Here is a 20,726-nt window from a genome sequence, read left to right as displayed (position 1 = left end):
AGAGGAGCAGGGCTGTGAGGCAGAGGGCCACGAAGGCTAGGGCTGTAGGCAGCAGAGTGTAGCAGGCTGCAAGGCAGGCAGCCCCGAAAGAGCACTGGATCAAAGAAGGAAAATGCAGCAGCAGGAACAGCATACAAATTCGAGTCACAAGGCAAAAAGAGGCTGGGAGGACTCTTGATGCAAGAGACTGAGCTCCTGCAGGCAGCTGCCTAAATACAGCCCTGCCCTGTACTGAGGCAGGCTAATTGGCAGCACCTGGAGCAGCACACACCTTTAGATAATCTGCCTCCTCCCTCTCTTGTTCTGAGATGGTGGAAGCAGCACTGATTGCTAGGGCTTCTGGGGATTATGGTTCCAATACAGGCGAATGTGAATGGCCAGGAATTGATAGCTGAAGCAAGGTGCATTATGGTACATGCAGTTAGTTGAATTAAATAGGAAAGTACCAATGTTGCGCAAATGGGAATTAAGGACCAAAGTGTGAATAGGGGTTGTTCAAAGAGTATTATGAAGATGAATGAATAACAATTAGTCCATGATGGTTGCAAATGAGTGCGCCCATGGCGCAGGCATGACACCTATCTTTGTTCTCTTGCATCTTTCCACATCCCCACTCATTCTCATTATTCCCAATCTCTTTTCCTTCTGGTCCTAAACCAACATTTCCCCCTTCGATTTTACTTGTTTTCCCTCCTTGCCCCAAAGCACTGGAACACTCTTTCTTTACCTATCCGTGTCTCTTCATGCAATCATGTTTTCCATTCTTAACTTTAAAAAAAAACAAAATCACCTTTTGCTGCCTCTTTCCTTTTCTTAGCTTCTGACTGCCAATCCCAACTCCATCATTTTTCATTGTTGTCATTTGTACTGTTGTAATTTACATTTTTGTTAAAGCACTTTGGCAAAAGCGGTCAATAAATACAATAAAATACGGAGCACAAGGAAAAGCAGCTGGTGGCACTTCAGGAGATGATGTTTAGAAATAAAAGCACAGTAATTGGTATGATATTAGGATGTCTTGCCACTGCTTCCAGAGTAGTGCAATCATTCCAAATATCCTTGCTTTCTTCCATTCTTCAAGAAACATGTGTGAATGCAAATTTAAGTGAAAGAGCGTTTCTGGATTAGGGGCTGCCAGGTTTACAGGATATGTTATGTTACTTTGCATTTATATAGCGCCTTATGTACCATTAGTATGGTCTCAAGGCGTTCATAGGTTGAACACCCTTGGGAACCGAAGTTCAAGACAGTAGAGAGAGTAGAGAGAGTCAAAGGTGCGTGTGAGCACCGGGTATGTGTGCAGCTGGTGTGGCATTCGTGTAATAGCTGCTTCATAGCGGTAGGTGGGGTGGTTGAGAGATCAAGAGTACGTGTTAGTTCTGGCAGGATTTATCCAGACCGGTTCTGGCTGCGTTAGGCCTGAGGAGAACGCCTGGTTGGAGGGTGTGAAACCAGCAGTGATTAGTTAGAATGATGTGGAGTATGAGGCAGATGTTGGTATGAGAACAGCTATACCGAATGGTGTCATAGTATCTCTGTGTTCTAGTTGAATGGTGGTGTAAAGAAGAGAGTAAGCATGGTGATTTGAAAGAGCGTGTAAACCATCATATCTCACGTTACATGCATTCCGAACCATTCCATGTATGTCGCGCACTTCTATGCACTCCAATCAGTTCCATGCACTCCGGTCCGTTCCATGCGCTCCAGTCTGGTCCATGTGCTCCAGTCTGGACCACGCACTCTGAACCGTTCCACGCATTTCGAACCGTTCCATGCGCTCTAGTCCATTTCATGCACTCCAATCCGTTCCATGCACTCCGGTCATTTCCGTGAATTCCAAGTTGTTTTATGCACCCCATCCACATATCCTGCCTGTACCTTCCACATATTTCATCCGTACCTCCCATATACGTCCCCGTACCTTCCACATACGTCCCCATTCCATCCCCATTCGTCCCTTGTTACATCCACATACTTTACCCGCTCCATCCGCTCTACGCACTTGTTTGCTCGAGGCACACATCTGCTTGAGGCACATGTCCGCTCTATGCACTCACCTGCTCTACGCACTCACCCGCTCTATGCACCCATCCGCTATGCGCACCCATCCGCTCTACGCACCCGTGCGCTCTTACACACTCGTGCGCTATACACAATCGTCCGCTCTACACAATTGTCCGCTCTACACAATCGTCCGCTCTAAGCATCCTACTGCTCTCCACACCCATCCGCTCAACGCATCCACCGGCTCAACGCACTCATCCGCTCTACTCACACTTGTAGTTGCATTATGGGAATGGTAGTCCATTATTCTGGAAAGAGGTTTTTGCAAGCAAATGTTGAATTGGGATTCTGGGTCATATCTGATGAAGGTTGCTAACAACCAACTAGATGGTTTGTAGACAGTGCTACCCAGAGGCAGAGTTGTATAGTTATGTCACCCAGACATGTTTCAGCTTCACAGGGAGTCATCAGTGAGATGGAGTCTGGGTCTTTAGGCAGATCAAGGAAAAGAGTCTGGGCATATCTGTGCAACCATAAAAATAGTTTTCATTTACGCCTTCTTATGTCACTGATGAGCAAAAGGTATATGTGCCAACAAGGAAAGAACCACATTTTAAATCTAAATCACTCAGAGGGTGGCGATTCAGAAAAGGTGGGAAAGGAATTAATACGTGCCTTGAAATTATCTTAAGCATCAACATTCAGTTGCAAAAACAGTATTTTTGAGAGTTCCTTTTGAAATCTACAATTGAGTTCTGCATGGTCCCTTCTTCAATCTCCGGCTTACCTGCTGGGAATTAAAGGATACAAAAAAAAGATAAACACCATATGTGATTCAATGGACCAAAATAACCTCTTTCTCAGGGCGCAGTAGCACAGGTTGGGGAACTTTCTTTTGCATTGGGTTCTCCTGGAATGCCTTTTGGACACCTACAGGATTTTCTGTTTCCCTGTTAATGTAAGCTACTCCCTTGGGATCCTGGAAGCCAATTTCAGAAACTGGGTGAAAAAGTGAATCCGTAGTCCTTGCTGACCAAATAGGAGGGTGCCCTCATGAGAGAGACCCAGCTGAGGAGCCACTGCTTCAGCTCACAAGCCCGAGAATCAAAAGCAGTTTGGCCGCTAAATATTATTTTGAAGCAGAGGTATTTTCTGACTGTACAACAACCTGGGGAAGTAGAGGAACAGGGAGAAAAGGCATATAGAAATCTCTATGTCCATTTAAAAAAAATAAGAGCATAACCTAGAGTTATGGTTGTGTGGTTACGTGCATCTTCATTTCTCTCTTCCTGAGCCACACAGCTTGACTCCCCAGCACAATTGTACACCCACTCAAACTTTTGCAAGATGACAGTCCAGTCTAAAGTTGATTCCAGGGCCTGGTTCGAAGATGGCCAATGAGTGCTGCCAGGTCGAGAAAGAAAGAGCCTCATGACAATATCACATAAGGGGATATGATGTTGCACTCTTCAAGTCTCACTACTTCTGGCTAGTGCACACTGCCTTTGATCGGCTGCCTCCTTAGCACTTTTTCACCTGTCCTTCCTCACCTCCTTTCGTAAGGTTTATTGTTTCCTCGCTCACTAAATTCTGCCTAAATCCCTCTTGCCTTCCTTCTCCAGTTGACCTCCTGTACACTTCCCTTTCTTGGCTTCTCAGCACTCCTGTATTCACCTAGTGTCTTCTGTACTCTTTCCTGCTACTGTCCACTGTGCCACAGTGTCCTTGAAATTGCCTTCCTGGTGTTGCGGCCCAGCAGTTCATCATCCTGCAACATGTATTCCTTTGTTCAAACACAAGTCCACCTGCTTCGGGAGTAGATCCCCGTCTCTGATTGTGCTTGCCTTACAATCATTCATCCATCTGGATGCACTGTGGTTTTGGTTTAGGGAAGGTCTGTTTTGTCAACAATCAAGAAATCAAGCGTCCACATAAAACCTGCATTTGACAATCACTCTTGGAGCAATGCCAGTGTTTAGGTTTAATTCAAAACTTTCCTTCCACCACTCGTCAGTTTTTCAATAGGCACCCCAAGCGGAATAGGTATGCCCAGATGAAGATACCAAATTTGCTGTGCCAAGAGACCCAAGCTGTAACCCACTTTCAATGCCCATTGAAAAACAGTGGAACGAAAGAAGGAGAAGGAAAGAAGGATCTTAACACCAAGTCACTGGCACACAAACAACTTGTGGGCAGGAAGGAGGCTTGGGGAAAGGGAAAGGAGGAGAGGTCTGGGAGCACACCACACCCTAGGCCTAATGAGTCTGGCGCCACCTTACCCAGTCGTGGAACTGTGACTAGAAACCCAGGGCCACTTGTGCCCTCGCAGGTGGAAGTGACCACCTGGGATATCAGCATCCTGACCAGGTGACGTTAGAGTGATCATTCAGCAAAGACAAGAAGGAAGTGCAGGGAACACTTAAAACCCCATGGATTGCGTGTGACTCATTTAATCACCAGGAGACCGAGCAAGGGTATAGAGGAATGAACTGACACACTATGGTCATTAAGCAAGCTGGAATTGCTCATATTTGGTTTCTTTGACTAGCCCCTATTCTTACAGGCAGTCCCACCTTAAACCTTTGGCTTATTTTTGTTGTAAAATAAATCCATTAGAACCACACTATCATTCATGTTACCTGTCCATCCTCAGCCATGACCATATTAATTAAAAATAACGTGTTTTGGGCCTAGCACAGCCCCAACCCCTTTTTTAACATATAGCACAAACCCATCTATACATGTGTTACCAATTTCTATCAAACATTCACACTAATATTCGCAGAGAGAAAATTAAAACCTAAAACTCTATTTGGGTGTAATTTGCTGTAAGACAATTGGCATATAAATCAACTAACTCAACTAGTCGGTGTGTGGAACAGGGCAGGCAGGCTTTGAACAGAGGTGTGCCAAATACTCAGCCTTAAACAAGAACACATTCTGAGGTAAACTGGGCATTTCAGCCCACCCTAAAACATGATTGTAGTGACATTATTTCATTTCCCCCCACTAATACTGCAAATGAAAGCCCTAAAAATCATTATTGAAAGTAACATTAGCACCAACAACACGACCTCTCAAAACATTGTTTTGGTACCATCTTTACACAGGTCTTTTTGCAGAATAATCCCTGAAGAGATAGAGCAGCCCATCCAACTAAAATCGCTGAGTTGCCTGAAGTACCTTCGATAGACAGGCCATCCACAACTATGCAGTTATTACTTGTGTGCCAACGGTAGCAACATAAGTGTGTAGGCAACGTGTTGCGGGTGCAGTTGAAGTTTATGTTGAACATCTTCCAACACACAAACTTCCGCCCATACATGTTATTTCACTTGAATGAGAATTTGTTGGGAGCCATATGCCTCTTGCCTGATCCAATAATTGTGGTAGGGCGACATAGCATCTACAAAGACTTGTTTACAAACAAGGCAGAGGTAATGACAACCGCCATAGAAATGTAAAGTCTTTTTTAGGTAATCCATGAATCACTTTATTCCTGGCATGATGAGAATTGGATGGAACATTAAAAGTCAGTTGATCCTAACCTTCTGTGTAAAATCTCTGCTCTGAGGTCTGTGAAAAAACCCTCTATAAATGACCTTTCTAGGTAATAAAATAAAATTCATGTCAGCCCATTACTAAAACAAAAACAATATGTTGGCACACTTTTAAAACATTTGCTTTAGACATGTTAGAACAATGTTGCGTATTTTCGGTCATCGATTAAAATCCTGTATGGCTAACGCAGCCAGTATGGAGGGCACACAATCTTAGATCCATGGAGGAAACTGTTCTTGAAGAGTCTTTGGGTGGTTTAGCAACCACTGAAGGACATCAGCATGCGTGCACTTGTAGGTGAACACACCACATGTAGAGATTACCGCAGCACATCAGAGATGTCAGTGTCTGGAATTTCTGTACAATGAACTTTTTTATGAGATGCTTCCAACATGAGCACTTCTGTATTTTCTGTGCTACTGCTAATCTCCTTCTCATTTCGCTTCCGCTTGTTTACTAGGCCACTTTCCCCTTCGCCCAGCTTGCCTTCTGGCAGGCCCAGAGTTCTCAGGCACACGATGGCGGCGGACTGCTCAGCTAGCTTCTTGGATTTGTCCCTGCAGATATAAAAACACCTTCAGTTGCAAGAAATTATCTAAGAGGAAACAAACCAATAGCTTTCAATAGCCTTTACCTTTCCAAAATGTCAACTCAAATGTGTAACTGATTATTTTAATATACAAAGTGCAGTACTATGAAATTGTCTCAGACTATTTTAAGCAGGACTGCTCCTCCATCCTACCAAATCTCTGATTGCAATCGGTGAGGGGCTACCATTAACTTTGTGCCCGTGCTGTCACGTTTACCCCGCACCACTCCCCCCCCACCCTTTGTGGCAGGTTAGCCAACCACACACAATCGGGGACACACAGAATTCCCTCTACAGTCGTACACGCAGGGTGCCCCCAGTAGAACAGGTTCGTTACCTTTGGGTAATATTCTTTTTGATGGCTACAATCTCTCTCAAGAAATTCCATATCATGTACACAAAAGGTACTCAACAGGAGTCTGAAGACCTCAGTTGCACCAACTGTCGCCTCTTTCAGAGGTCAAGAAACAGAAGAACTTGTATTGATTTGCTAGGCGCTTTCGCCAAATCGCTGCACAGAAATAAGTTGGTACAAAAATATGAATAAGCAATTTAGATGATAAAAGAATCAAGACATGTTAAAAAGATTTTGTGAACGGAAAAGAGACTAGGTGGGAATGGAGCCGAGAAGCATAGAGTTCAAGTGTTTTGGAGCCAGGTGTGAGAAGGAACGAAAACGAGATTGGGCGCAGGGTGACTGGGCGACTGGGGACTGTTAGTAGAATCTGGGTTTGAGATCGAAGGGAGCCAGTGGGGACGTCAAAAGAAATAAAGGAGCAGAGGTATGGGGAGCAAGATCCTGAAAACATTTGAAAACTGTATAAACTTCCTTTCTGCTGTCCAAAACTGGATGTCTTCTCACTTTCTACACCTCATTCCTTCTAAGACTGAGGTTCTGTTTTTTCTGGCTTCACCTATTCCGTCTACTTTTCCTCCTCCATCTCTCATTTTCCTTCTTCCTCTCTGCAATTTTCCTCTTCTGCCTGCAATTTGGGGATTATCTTTGATCCCTCGCTTTCCTTTAAACTGCATATCTCTTCTATTGCTCGCTCCTGCCCTATGCCCTTTTTAACATCCGTCATGTTTGCCCCCATCTCTCATTTCATGCTTCTAAACTAGTTGTGTTCTGCCTGGTCTTTTCTCGTAACGACTACTGCTCTTCTCTTCTTCGTGGCCTTTCTGCCTCACATCATCTTCCTCTCCCACCTGTACATAATTCTTCGGTTCGTATTCTCTTCTCTTCACCTTTTTGCTGCTCTATCACATCTTCTTTGCTCTCTTTTTCATTGCTTCCCATTGAATCACTTTTTCTCTACCATTTGCTTTCCATTGTTTTTAAATGCACTCTCACAGCTTGGCTTTTCCTCATCTTTCTTCGGTACTCTCGTTCTATTCTTCTTCTTGGCCTATCCGATCATAGAATATGCTTCTCCTCACTGTCCCCAAACCCCCATGTCCTTTTTTCAGTTTCCGATCTTTGACCCTCTTAGCCCCTAAACACTAGAATTCTCTCCCTCTCTATCCGCTCTTTGTCATGTCTTTGTATTTTTAATTCTAACCTGAAAGCTCATCTTCTCTCCCTTCTTTCTACTTAGTGACTTTCTGTTTCTCTCCCCCTCCTTCTGTTTTTAGTTGTTTTTTGCATTATCATGTAAAGGCGCTTTCAAAATTCAATAAATGAAATGAAAGAAAAGGGTACATCAGAAGTGGAATACTGAACGAGATTCAAAGGAAAGGCAAGAGATGGAAGGGTAGAGGTACAGGGAAAAAGACAGCAGAGACTGTGGATAGAGTTGAAAACAGAGCGTCGGGGTATGGTTGGTCAGAAGGAGGATGCAGCCACTGACTCTCCACTGAAGAATTGTTGTATTAAAGAAGAAAAGCCTACTTTTCCCTATGCTGTGGGGTTCCGTACTAAACAAAACGAACTAAGGGGCTCGGCAGTCGTCAAGGAAGAGTCCAAATTATAATCTTTCCAACGTCCATGCAAACCTATCCTAATCCTACCACTATTTATACCAACTAATACCAAGAGAATGGATCTCATTATATGTTTGCCGGTCCGGAAACAAAGGTGCCAGTAAGCTCACCGGCATCCTTGTTTCCGGACCGGCAAACTATGAGTCTGCCTGCTGGAGCAGCTGTGCCTGCCAGGTTGGACCCTGCCCGAGGCAGCAGCCATGATAGGCAGACCAGGCACGGAAGCACTGGCACCATTAGCAACAGGGCCGGTTCTTCCATGTCCCCACTCCCATAGAGTCTTATAAGACTCTATGGGAATGGAGACTTATATTTTACCAGCGCCTGACTTCCCGGGCTGCTGGACTTGGAATCTCCTGGTGGCACCGGGAAGTCGGGCACCAGTAAAACTTTACGAGTCTGGCGGCAACCAACCAATGAGGCCTATTGGCTCCCTTCTCCTGAAGTTTTCAGATGGTTCACTTCAGTGGTATATATATGTAAGCAATTATGTGTACCTTTTTGACAGTTTATACAGTTCTTTTACAATTTGGTTCAACGTTTGACTTTTCTCTTTCCAAAAGTACTGTTATCCGTTGTTTAGGGCTCTCCCTTCTGGATATCTAAAAATGTTCATACAGTTCACAATTTCTCATCCCTTTTGGGGTTTGACCTTTTTTTTCTCCCTTTCTAACTTCTCTTCCAGGTTTCCTTCCTTAAGATATCTCTTTTCTTTAGTTATACCTTCTTGGTCGGATTGTGTTTTATCCTGAACGTTCTGACTTTGGGATTCAATTCCTCTCTTATTTTGACTGTGATGAGTATGAGTAAACCCAATAATTATTTTCAATCACTTCTCTCAGGATTCATGCTTTATCTCAATTATGAACAAGGATAAATGTTTGATTACTGCCCAAGACTGAGACTTTATGAACATGTGCAGCAAAGGAAAAATAGGGGTGTTTTTATTGCCCCATGAGATGGGAAAAGATCACCAAACAGATGATTGGAACTACTTAAGGACAGAACCAGAAAAACCCAGAGAGCCCAGTGTGGACAGGGGAGTAGGGTCAACAACAGTATCAAAGAGAATGATCAAGAAAGAGGAGAATTGCCGAGAGCCTAGAGTGCGAGCGGAGGGAAGTGAATTAGATATAGTAAGCAGGGTGATTTCTGTGGAGTCGAGAGAATTTTGGTCGAGATAGGATCCAACTTGGGAATAGATGACTCTAGAATTTTAGATAGAAATGAAAGCAAGATAGGATGGAAATTGGAAGGCAAAAAAGGGTTGAAGGTGGGTTTTTTCAGTAAAAACAAGATGACAGTATTCTTAAACTCAGAAGGAAATGTAGCTAAAGAAAGAGATGAGTTAACAAGAGACGTCAAAAAAGGGAGCAGTAGAGGATAGATCTTGGTGAGGAGAGGGAGGGGGTCTAGAGGGGAAGTAGTGGGGTGAGCTCTTGGAAGACCAAATGAGGTGTACGAGTGCAAAAGAGAAGTAAAAGAAGTCCGGGAGTAATGCACAGTGGGAGGGAGAGGGAATGCAGGGACGCATATTTTAGAGAGAGATGAGTGTAGTAGTGTGACTTTGTTAATGAAATAATTAGAAAAGTCATTGGGGTTAAGGGAAGAGGAAAGGAAAGGATAAGGAGAGGAGAGAATGTGGTATAGAAGCTGAAAGAAACAATGAGGATGGGGAGAGTATGAAAGAATAAGACCAGATAAATATTGTTTTTTGGCGAGCACTTAATAAGAGTCCTAGGTTGTATGACTAGGAGACAGAAGCAAGGTCAGTGGCAGAGCTTTTATTTCCAGCGGCGTTCAGCTCGTCTGAATCATGCGTACAGGGTTTGGGGGGGGGGCAGTGTTAGCCAAGGTTGAGCAGGTTTAATGGAGGGATGAAGGGGTGAGAGGAGTGAAAAGAGTCGATAGTCATAGTGGGAGCAGAGTCAGCTGCGAAAGAGGCAGCGTCAGAGGGAAGGGACAAGAGTTGGAATGAAGATACACGTGACAAAAGTTCTGAGATTACAACGAGAGAAGGTACGTGAGGGAATTTGAAGATCAGAAGAGGTGGGGAAGAGCAAGAAAAAGATAGCAAAAGATGATCAGATGAAGGGACTCCAGAAGAATCCACTGGAAGCACGTGCACAAGAGGAGTGTTGCACCGGTTTACAGAACCTTTGCTAAGTAATATTGTGAAAAGGGAAAACCTGTGGACCTAATGCGCTAAACCCTCAAAATCTTATAGACACACTATACTGAGTGTGTTAGCATGTTAATTTATCAATACAAAGTTATACAAAAAAACAATGCTCTGCAATTTCTTGGTATATGGTCTTTTTACTGGTATAAAACTTGTAATGAGGCCCATTGTGTATAGGCGCTATAGAAATAAACTATCATATGCTGATACTAATGGTCTGACGATTAACAGAGATAAAACGTCATTGATGTTTTTTGTGGAAATCTGGGTTCAGGTAGAATGACTCTGACATCATGGTATGGATGAGTGACTTCTTTATTGTGTTTCCAAGCATAACATCCAGTTTCTAGAGTCATATTAATCAGATAGTAGATTCCAGTTCACATAGGCAAGCACCGGCATCCTCTCTCTCTCAGGCTTACATCTTCAACTCCCCTCCAGAGAACACCAGTCATACACAAACATTCCATCCAGTAACATTCCAATGTCACTCATAACACTCACTCCAGATTCCACTAGGATGCAGGAGAAGACAGATCCTTACATTTTTCTCTGCCAAACAAATTTCTAGACCACGTCGATATGTTCAGGCCATAGAAATGTCTTATGTCCCACAATACAAGTACCTGGGGGTTGAATTCGATTCTACGATGGGATACAGTACCTGCATTGAGATTCGCAAAAGGAAGGCTGCGCAACTAACTCCGCTGATTATGCAATGTACCAAAAGAAGCGGTGGGTACTCGTTGGTGGGTACTAGACAATTTTATGTGCAATGCCTAGTTCCTGCAGTGATTTACAGTCTTGAGTCCCTTATTGGAACAGATTTGAAATGGCTTCAATTGGTGGAGAGTAGGTTTTGGAGGAAGATATTGGGATTACCCAATTGTGTGCCAGTGGCAAGAACTAGGCATCATGTCCTTAAAATCACTGTTATTGAAAAAAAGAGCCTCAATGTACATAAAAATGTTGAATGCTCCTTCCAACCCATTGCTGATGAGTATGGCCCTTGATGAGCATATAGCACAGGAGAGCTCGTTCTTTAGTAAAGGTATGAACACTCTTTTTCACGAACTATGGTGGATTCCCCATCGGTGGGTGGGGGGCCCAATATCAGTGGTATGAGACACTCATTGATTGGGAAAACATATTGATTTAGGGGACTGGAACAAAATTATATCTCATTTAGGTCTATCAAAATGTTATATGTTTATATCTGACGTTGTGTATACATTTAAGGAAGCTCAACTTTATTTGAACCTATGTCCCTCATGCCATCTTAGAAAGTTTATTCTTTTACTACGGATTAACCAGTTACCGGTGCTGAGTGTTATGGGGTCAGCACTCTGTTGCTGAACCAGAGTGCTTTTGCCGGATCTGGCTCAACAAATTCCAACACAAGACGGCAAAGCACGTACTGACTGAGTGAATTTGCCTTGGGACTGTCTATACATATCACTTAAGTAAATACGTACACCAGTTGGATACAATTAAGGAGCCCCTTTTCTGGAAACAATGTCTTAATACCAATAATAGGGGACTCCATATGGCCTTATACAGGATTTGGATGGTGGCAGAGAAGCGTTTGACTTCAGCTAAATAACATTTCTGCTCTGGTTAGGTATTTTCCTGCTATGTGGTGCCGACGACCTTACTATGCCTTACACACTACCTCAAAGTTCATAGGAATTTGTTGTGCTACGTATTCAATTCAATGTATTTTAGATTTTCCTTTTTCTGTCTATGTTTACTTTAATTGTAAGATGATATTGACTTGTGATTTTGTGACTGATGAAATGAATGTCTAAATATGGAATAATGTATGAATGTATTATTCTGTATTTGTATATTGTAAATGTATTATGTGAAAGGTTTTATGTTAAAACTATAGCACATTAAATAAATAAGTGTTGCAGAAATGTTCACTGCAATACCATCTCCCCCAATACTTTCATAACAAACATTGGCAATGACAACAGTTTGGACTTTTGTGTAGGCATGGGGAAGGCACTTGCCAGGCACAGCTGTAGTGGTATTAACTGGCTGTTAATGGTAGCAGGTGCAGAAATGGTGTACACACAAGCCAAAACTGTTGGCTTTGCCAATACCTGTTTTTAACAGGACTTCAGTGAAATCGAGTGGCTGAAGGCAGACCTGGTAAAACATTTCTTATTGCTCCAGCAGCTTACAACTCCAATTAAGTCCTTACCTCTCAGAAGACTGCTTTGAAAAAAACATTGGCAAGCACTTTGAATACAAGTTTTGATGGTAAAGCTTGATTAAAGCAAAGTAAAAGATTTCACATGAGGAGGTGTTTTGGGCAGCGAGGGGCTGGAACTGGGTGGGAATGGCCATAGGGATTAGCATGGCCATGACCAGTCACTGGGTGGGTATATAACCAAACACCTACAAGCTTTGTGTACCCCCCTCATTTGCAATTCCTTCCTAGCTGTACTCTAATGCAATAGTTTTTCTTATAAGTGTTGCTATGCAGGGCTTCCTCCAGAGAAACTTTCACTGACATCCTCTTTGTCGTCCCCTCAACCGGCCTGTGGATGCTTCATATGGTCGCTTTGCTCTCTTCCTATTCCTCTTCACACATCAATGTGTGGCACCCGCTGGAAGATGCTTATTGCCCCTTTCTCCTCTTCCAGGGTCATCCTTAATGTCTACCTAAATGGTACTGCTCTGGAACAGGGTCCTCAACCCAACCTCCTCCTTTTCAATAGGATACTCCCACGCCTCATCAACTTGACAGCCTCCTCTTCAAGGGCACCCTTGCCTCCTCCACATGCGCTAAAGCCCAAGTAACATCCTCATCTCCTGCCGCGCTACCTTCTCCATCTGTCAGGCACTCTCGCCGATTGCGGGGGGACTGCGGTCCCATGTACCCTCTCGTAAGTCTCTCAAAAGTGTCAATCTACTCCATGTTGCCACTCTTAACTCTCGCTCTGCTGTCAAGCGCTCCTCTGACATCCTCTGAGACCTGGTTTAAGGACAGCTGACAGCTCTGTCACAAGTTTTGACACACTTCTCCCTGAGGGCTACAGATGGAGTAGCCCTGATCTATCCAGAGCGGATCCCTGTCTCCATCATTCCCACTCAGGCCTCTCGCCAATCTCCTCTCATACTTTGGCCACCTTCTATAGGCCGCCGGGCCAGACCACCCTCTTTGTCTCTGAATGGGCTTACCTGACCGCCTCTCTCCTCTCCACCTACTCACAACTCTTCATGCTAGGGAATCTAATCATCCATCTGGACTCCCCGGACTCTTCAGAACCTTTCAGCAAACTCTGCGACACTCTCTCGCTCTATCCATTCTACCTACTGGGCTGACTCACACCGCAGGCCACACCTTACCCCTCTTACTACAGCACTCTCCTAGAATGATCACTCTGTGCTCCCTCCCACCTTAAGCTATCGTCTCCTCTGGCATTGGCACACTACACACAGCTTCCCCGCTTCAAGGCTACCTGACCCATGAAGAGAGTGACAGTGGCTGCCTTTGCCTCCTCCTACTCCTGCGGCTGAGTCCCACCCTGACACAGCCCTCTCTAATGTTCACCTCTCCATTGCCAACACGCTGGACATTCTTGCCCCTGTCATTAGGGTGCGAATGAAGCCTCCCAAAAGGTGCAATTCCTGGTACGACTCTGACCTGGTTTCCCTCAAACGCAAGTGTAGAGCATCAGAACGGAAATGGGTGGCCTCAGGTGCAACCTCTGACAAACTGGCCTGCCTCCTCCTTCAAAGTCAATATAGACTCTGCATCTGGCCCAAGAAAAGAGTCCATATTCAAGCCTGCATCTCTGCGGCATCTAACAACATGGCCAAACTGTTCAAAGTCTGCAAAGAATTGGCCAACCCTTCAGCAGCCTCATCTGCCACTACACTCACCCAAGCACTCTGCTCCTCACTGGCAACACATTTCATCAATAAGACATTGGACATCCTTTTCTCTCTCACTCCTTCACCCGCCCATGCACCAACATCCTCCGAGCTCCCTTCCGCTCCCCACACTCTTCCCCATCTTCCCTTTCCTGCCTTTTCCCCTGTCACACCTGAGGAGGATACTAGGCAAGTACGGTCTATGAAAGCCTCTTCCAAACAGGTGGAACCATGCTCTTACAAAACTATCAAGGACAACATTGACACTCTAGCTCCAGCCTTGGTGGACCTCTGCAACCTCTCCTTCACCTCTGGAGTTTTCCCCTCCTCGCTCAAACACTCTCTGTTGGGCTCATTACTCAAAAAACCTTCAGCCGACCCCTTTATCCTGGCAAACCATAACTCAATTTCTATCACTCCTTCCTGGGCAAACTACTGGAGAAGTTGGCTATCTTTCAGCTCACTCCTCACACTGAATCTGTTAGTTGTCTCCATGATCATCAATCTGGCTTCAGAGCATCTAGAGGCACGGAAACTGCTCTCCTGAACACCTGTGAAGACCTGCTCTCAAATCTTGATACTAACTCTCCTTCTGTCCTCATTCTCCTTGACCTCTCATTCTGCATGCAACACAGTAAATCATAACGCCCTGATCGATAGTCTCTGTGATAACCTCAACATCACCGATCAGGCCCTGGTGTGGCTTACCTCCTTTCTTACTGACCGACCATCCCAGGTGGAACTCGGGCCTTTTCTCTCTGCCATCACTCTCTCTACTTGTGGGATCCCACAGGGTTCTAACCTATCCCCCTGGTTTTTAAATATCTACATGGTCGCCTTCGCCCACACAATCTCTTCCTTCACCTCCAACTTTCAGTGTTATGCAGATGACACCCATCTCTCCTTCAAGCTACCTTCAGCCTATTCTTCCTGCTCGCTCATTCATGACTGTCTGCTATTCAGTCCTGGTGTGCAGTTAACGACCTCTGCCTTAATGTCACTAAGACAGAGATTGTTCTCATTGGGACCCCTGCTCCCGTTTTACCTCTCGTACTCTGGCCGGCCTCCCTTAGCCCTGCACCCACACCCACCAGTGAGGCAAAAAATGTGGGGGTCATTTTCGATTCCACTCTGTCCTTCTCTTCTCACATCTCAGACATATCCCAAAAATCTCACTACCAGCTGCACCTTTTCCGTGGTATCCTACCTTTTCTCACTTTCCCCCAGAGACTCACTGTCTCCAGAGCTCTGGTTCTCTCTAGACTCGACTACTGTTACAGTCTCTTTCTCAGTCTCCCTACTTCTACAATCCGACCTTCACAACTCATCCAGAACACAACCGCAAGACTTATCCTTGGCCTCAAGCCCAGGGACTGCATCTCTCCAGCACTGAAATTCCATCACTGGCTCCCCATGGCTGCAAGGATCCAGTACAAGACCCTCTGCATTGTTCACAAGGTGTTCTGGGTCTGGGGTCCGCACTACTTGCAACTCACTCTTCCCAAATACACTCCTGCTAGAGCACTCCGCTCGTCCTCCTCCAACTCTCTGAGAGTGAGCCGTTTTACCAAACAAAGACTGGGGGGTAGATCCCTATCCTCTGCAGGCGCCACCCTCTGGAACAGTCTCCCTGCCTCTCTCCGTCTCGAGCTGGATTTCCTTAAATTCCGGAAAATCCTCAAGACCTTCCTCTTCTCCTCTGCCTTCTCTCTACCTCTCCCCTGCTAATCTCCGCTCCCTACCTGTTACCTCCTCTGCCCGCTCAGCTAGCTTGACTGGTTTCCTGAATCACCTCAGAACCTTACAGGTCCCAGGCCCCCACACCAGTCCCTGCACTTGCCTCCGGGCCCCTGCGCTACTAGCTGCACTACGCACTTCCCAAAGAGATAACCCTCCGCACTTAACCCGGCCCTCCTGGACAAGGCGCACTTATCCCTTCTCCCATCCCTCGCACTTCCTGTCTGCACACTTACACTGACTGAATGCACCCAAACCAGTCATTACGATGTCAGTCTGCTCCTTGTCTCCCCTGCCCCCCCTAGCACAGTGCAACTGAAATACTTGGTTTGAAAGTAAGGTGTTGAAAGTATTTTGTGGCTTCCACTCTCCTTGTAATGCATGTTTCACTGACTGATAAGTGCAAAACCTTAAAGTGTGAAACACATGAATGGCAGGATGAAACACAGCAAGTGTAGACCGGCAGTGTTAACATATATCGGGAAGTGCGCAGCAGGAAACAGGCATTGTGACACCTACAATGTTCTAAAACATGCAACTGTCAATGTGAGTCATAATGTACATATGTAGCAAATATTGTGCCCCTTTCCTCTACAGTGACATAAAATGCTGGCTCTGATTGCACGCACTGCATTATGATGCAATGTTTTTATCCAAGCCTTCTCTTCTATACATGTTTGAGGTCTGCATTCATGATTACCGAATGAGCAATAAACACACACTTTTCAACACCTTTGTGGCTTCCACTCTCCTTGTAATGCATGTTTCACTGACTGATAAGTCACACTGAAGCACCAGGTGGTCATATCGCTCCTTCCTTGTGTGTAATTTTCGTGTGTGCCCCTGTGGTTTGCTTTGCCTGAGCTGTTGTATGCCTTGCTGTTGCATGAGCACTGTGCCCTGCACATATACCATAGTGCACCTCGGCAAATATGATCACCTGCTAAGGAGCTGTAGCTACTATCCTTGCTCTGTATTTCCCTTGTAAGGCCCAACGTGATCACGTGATGGCCAGGTCTAGCGTGCCCATCATTTTCGTCACAGCTCATGGCATGAAGCTCAAAGAGGTCACCGCTGACGGCCAAGGGACAGGCTAGTTAGGGTAGACTAAAGATGTGTGTTGAATATTCACATACAGCGCAACCAAAATAATTACCTTGAAGTGTGTTACTTTCTCACAGGATCTTTTGAATGGGTCGTACTTCAAGTATTTAAAGTTATAGGAGAACTGGGAGATTTAAAGTGCCCCTCAAATGTAAGTTGTTAAATACAATCAGTTTACATTCTGGTACTTGTCAAGTAACGCCTCGATGTGATTCATCATTGTTGAATGGGAAAATTAGTTAGGAGGGTTTGTTGGTTTCTGTCCTATGGAGCCAATCTTTCTCCTCCCCTTTTTTCTTCACCTTTGGATTTAGGGAGTAATCTCAGGTTATTATGTCCTCCCAATCTCCAGAACTTTCTTCGTCCTTTTCCCTATCGGATTCGCCCGACAAGTCGGATAAAGGGGAAATAAGGGATTTCGGTGATCCATTAGAATTCTTCCAACTACTGGGAGGAGAGCCTGGTATCACTACAGGGATTGACCTTCCTTATTTTCTTCTGATTTGTCCGAGGACTCTGTTTCGTGGTAAGAAAGGGACCTTGATGATTCACTCGGGGTCCTTAAACAGTTGGAAGGAGGGCAAGGGCTTTCTATAGGTGGTGGCCCCCCTTTTAATATCTCTGAGGTCTTTTGGGTAGATTTCCCAGGGTCTTCACTATCTGGTAGGGAGGAAGTAAAGGGGGTCTTTAGAGAGGATGTGGTAGGTGGCGTTCTCAAACTGGGTTTTATTCCTGGGCATCCCATGGATGGTAAATCTCTCCCTGCTCTGGCCATATACTTTGTGGGGTTCCTTAATTTATATCAGCTGAGTCAGCATCCGACTCCTGATACCATACGTATGGTGAGGTGTAAGCCTTTAGCACCTCCTTTACACTTGGAATGCAAGGTAATTTGAAACCTGGGTTTCCCCAAAAATGAACCCCTTTCATTGGCGGCACTTCGTCTTAACAGACTGGCCTCCTAGACAAGCACACCATACTTGACAGCCCCCCAGTTGCCCTCGAGGGCGCTGGATCTCAAGGAGGCCTTTCAGTGGCACCTCTAACGTTGCCGTAGCCCAACGTTGCATTGGGCTGGAAGATACTGGACACAGCGGTTATGGCTAATGCCCCTGCAGGCCTTACCCTTCCCTTAGACCTTTCTGCCCTGGCCCTTTCGACGGACGCTTGTCCATTGCTCAGCCCATTAGGCATTGCACATCAGCACTTTCTGAAGCTAACAGTGTGCTTAAAGCTGCTGCTCTTAATACACGCTCTTTGGTAAAGCACACACAGGATTTACACAATCTCATCCTCAGTAGCGAGGTTGACATACTTTGTGTTACGGATGCGTGGATTCAAGATACTAGTGGTCCCTCCATTTCCCTGGCTTCCCCCCCTAGCTACATGTTTTTCAGTGTGGACCGCATGGAAGGGCGAGGGGGGGGGCATGGCCATCATTGCTAAATCCAACCTAGGATTGTTTCCAGCAGCTATCTCTTGCACTGGCTGTGACGTTTTACATCTCAAAATTACTCCCTACACACAATTTTGTACCAACATAATTCTCATCTACCGTGCCCCCGCACTATGTCCGACTTTAATGAAGAAATCATCGTATTACTGAATGACATAATCAGCCCTAACTCAGCTACCCTATTTTTGGGGATTCTTAATCGCTGGAGAGGTGACCCCATGACAAAGAGCCGCTACACCTAGAAGCAGCTCTCTCACACAGCGATCATGAAGTTATTAATTCCGATCAAACTATGACCAATAATCACATTGGATTGGATCATGACTAGGAATCTCAAATCTGACAATGTTGTCACTTCCCCTTGTATTTGGTCAGATCACTCCATCAGTTTCACGCTAGATCTCCCCATTCTTCTGCCCAGACGCACGAATACTGTGAAATTGGTTAATGGGCAAAACTTCAAAAAGGGGCGCCCTTCTGATTTTCAGCATTCATGCTGTGGATCACGTGGACCAATTGTTGTCTTTCTTCACCGGGACTTTCAGCAAAATGCTGGATAACATTGTCCCAGTGAAGACTATAGCAAATCCGAGGCACCAAAATTGGTTTTCACCTGAGCTTGAGGCATTGAAAAAGAAAAAAAGGGCGCTGAAACAATGCTGGCTAAAGCACCCTCGGACTTCACCCGGCGAGAGTATAAACAATGGGACAAAATTTATAAATCGCTAATTGTTGAGACAAAGATACGTTTCTTCAACTCTCAGATTCAACAAGCCTCTACCTCAACGGGTACACTCTTTGAGATCCTTAAAGCCCTTGAAAAACCTGAGGCATCTGATGCTCCTTTCATAGCCACAGACCGAGATTGCTCTCAAACAGATGAGGCTTTTAAGGAGAAAATCTCAAACGCAAGGGACCAAATACTACTAGCACAGGGCCAAGACAGCTCGATAGCAGGAGCATCCACCTATCTGATAGAAAATTACGGGAACTTGCCAGGCTTCTCTTTTTCACCAATCACTCTTGAAGACATGACCAACTCGCTCTCGTCTATGCACCGACTTCTTGCTTCTTCAACCTTCTGCCCCCAAATCAATTTTGGAGCACAAATACCTGTTTGCACCTTTCCTTGCCCAACTTGTAAATGCATCATTTTGAGACAGTCAAGTCCCTTTGGGACTTAAGAAAGTTACCATTACCCTGATAGCTAAGAAACCGAACCAGAACCTTTTCGATACTTGCAACTTTAGGCATATTACTATGCCAATTTCTATTGAAAATCCTGGACAAGGAGGCCACCGCCCAACTACAAGCCTATACGGAATTCAGTAAAAACCTTCACAGCTGACAATCAGGTTTTCGTCCTTCATTTAGCACAGAAATCGCCGTCGTGGAGCTCCAATCCCACCTCCTGAAAATCTTGGAGAAAGGGAAAGCCGGGATGCTGATTCTTTTAGACCTGTCTACGGCTTTCGACCTTGTCGACCACGAGTGCTTGCTTCTGTGCCTACGACATCAGAGTGCTTGCTCTCTCAAGTCGTTGAATTGGATTCAGTCTTTTTTGTACAATTGTGAATCTAAAATTCAATGGGGCTCAGCTTTCACTGATACCTGCCCTATTGAGTACGGCGTCCCTCAAGGAGTTTCCATCCCGCCTCTTCTTTTCAATCTGTACATACGTGCATTCCGTACACTACTGTAAGAGCTGGGAGTATTTTTTACTAACTATGCCGATGACACGCAGTTGGTTATTGAGTTGTCTGGGATTACACCAAGGACTCTGGGACTCTGAACAATATCTATAATGTCATTGAGAGATGGATATCCACAAATTGGCTGTGTCTCAACAGCAATAAAACTGAGCTTCTTATATTCGGCTCTCCCCAGGCTCTCTCCAAAGTGGATCCATTTTATGACCATTTCATGATAGAAGGCAACAACATCAAGACTCACTCGAAGGTTAAAACCCTTGGGGTCTTCTTGGAGGCATCACTGAATTCTGATGCTCATGTGCTATACCTTCGTCGGACATGTAATTACTATAGTTGGAACATTCAACCTTTTCTCAATGAAAAGAACTCCGTAACAATAGCACGAACCACCATTTTGTCCAGGATAGATTACTGTAACACCGCACTCAGCGGAGCCTCGAAATCCAACATTCAGGCTCATCAGGTTATCCAGAATGACGCGGTCCGTGTGGTCTGAACATCTACAGACAGTCA

At 45.0% G+C, this 20,726-nt stretch overlaps 1 protein-coding gene across 2 annotated transcripts in view; it reads right to left on the bottom strand.

Moving 5' to 3' along the window:
• Positions 1-5,472: 5,472 nt before the first annotated feature.
• DUS2 (dihydrouridine synthase 2) overlaps positions 5,473-20,726 on the bottom strand; it is a 1,290,787-nt gene continuing 1,275,533 nt past the window's right edge. For both annotated transcript variants that reach the window (XM_069639713.1, XM_069639706.1), the window contains one exon: positions 5,473-6,122. In XM_069639713.1, the coding sequence (XP_069495814.1) occupies positions 5,885-6,122 (238 nt within the window). In that variant the 3' untranslated portion in view covers positions 5,473-5,884. The remainder of the gene's footprint in view (positions 6,123-20,726) is intronic.

Source organism: Ambystoma mexicanum, chromosome 1q (genome assembly GCF_040938575.1).
Source record: "Ambystoma mexicanum isolate Mex_15411 chromosome 1q, UKY_AmexF1_1, whole genome shotgun sequence".
Classification (NCBI taxonomy): Eukaryota; Metazoa; Chordata; class Amphibia; order Caudata; family Ambystomatidae; genus Ambystoma; species Ambystoma mexicanum.
Note: the sequence above shows the minus strand (reverse complement) of the source record. Positions and strands in the feature narration are given on the sequence as shown.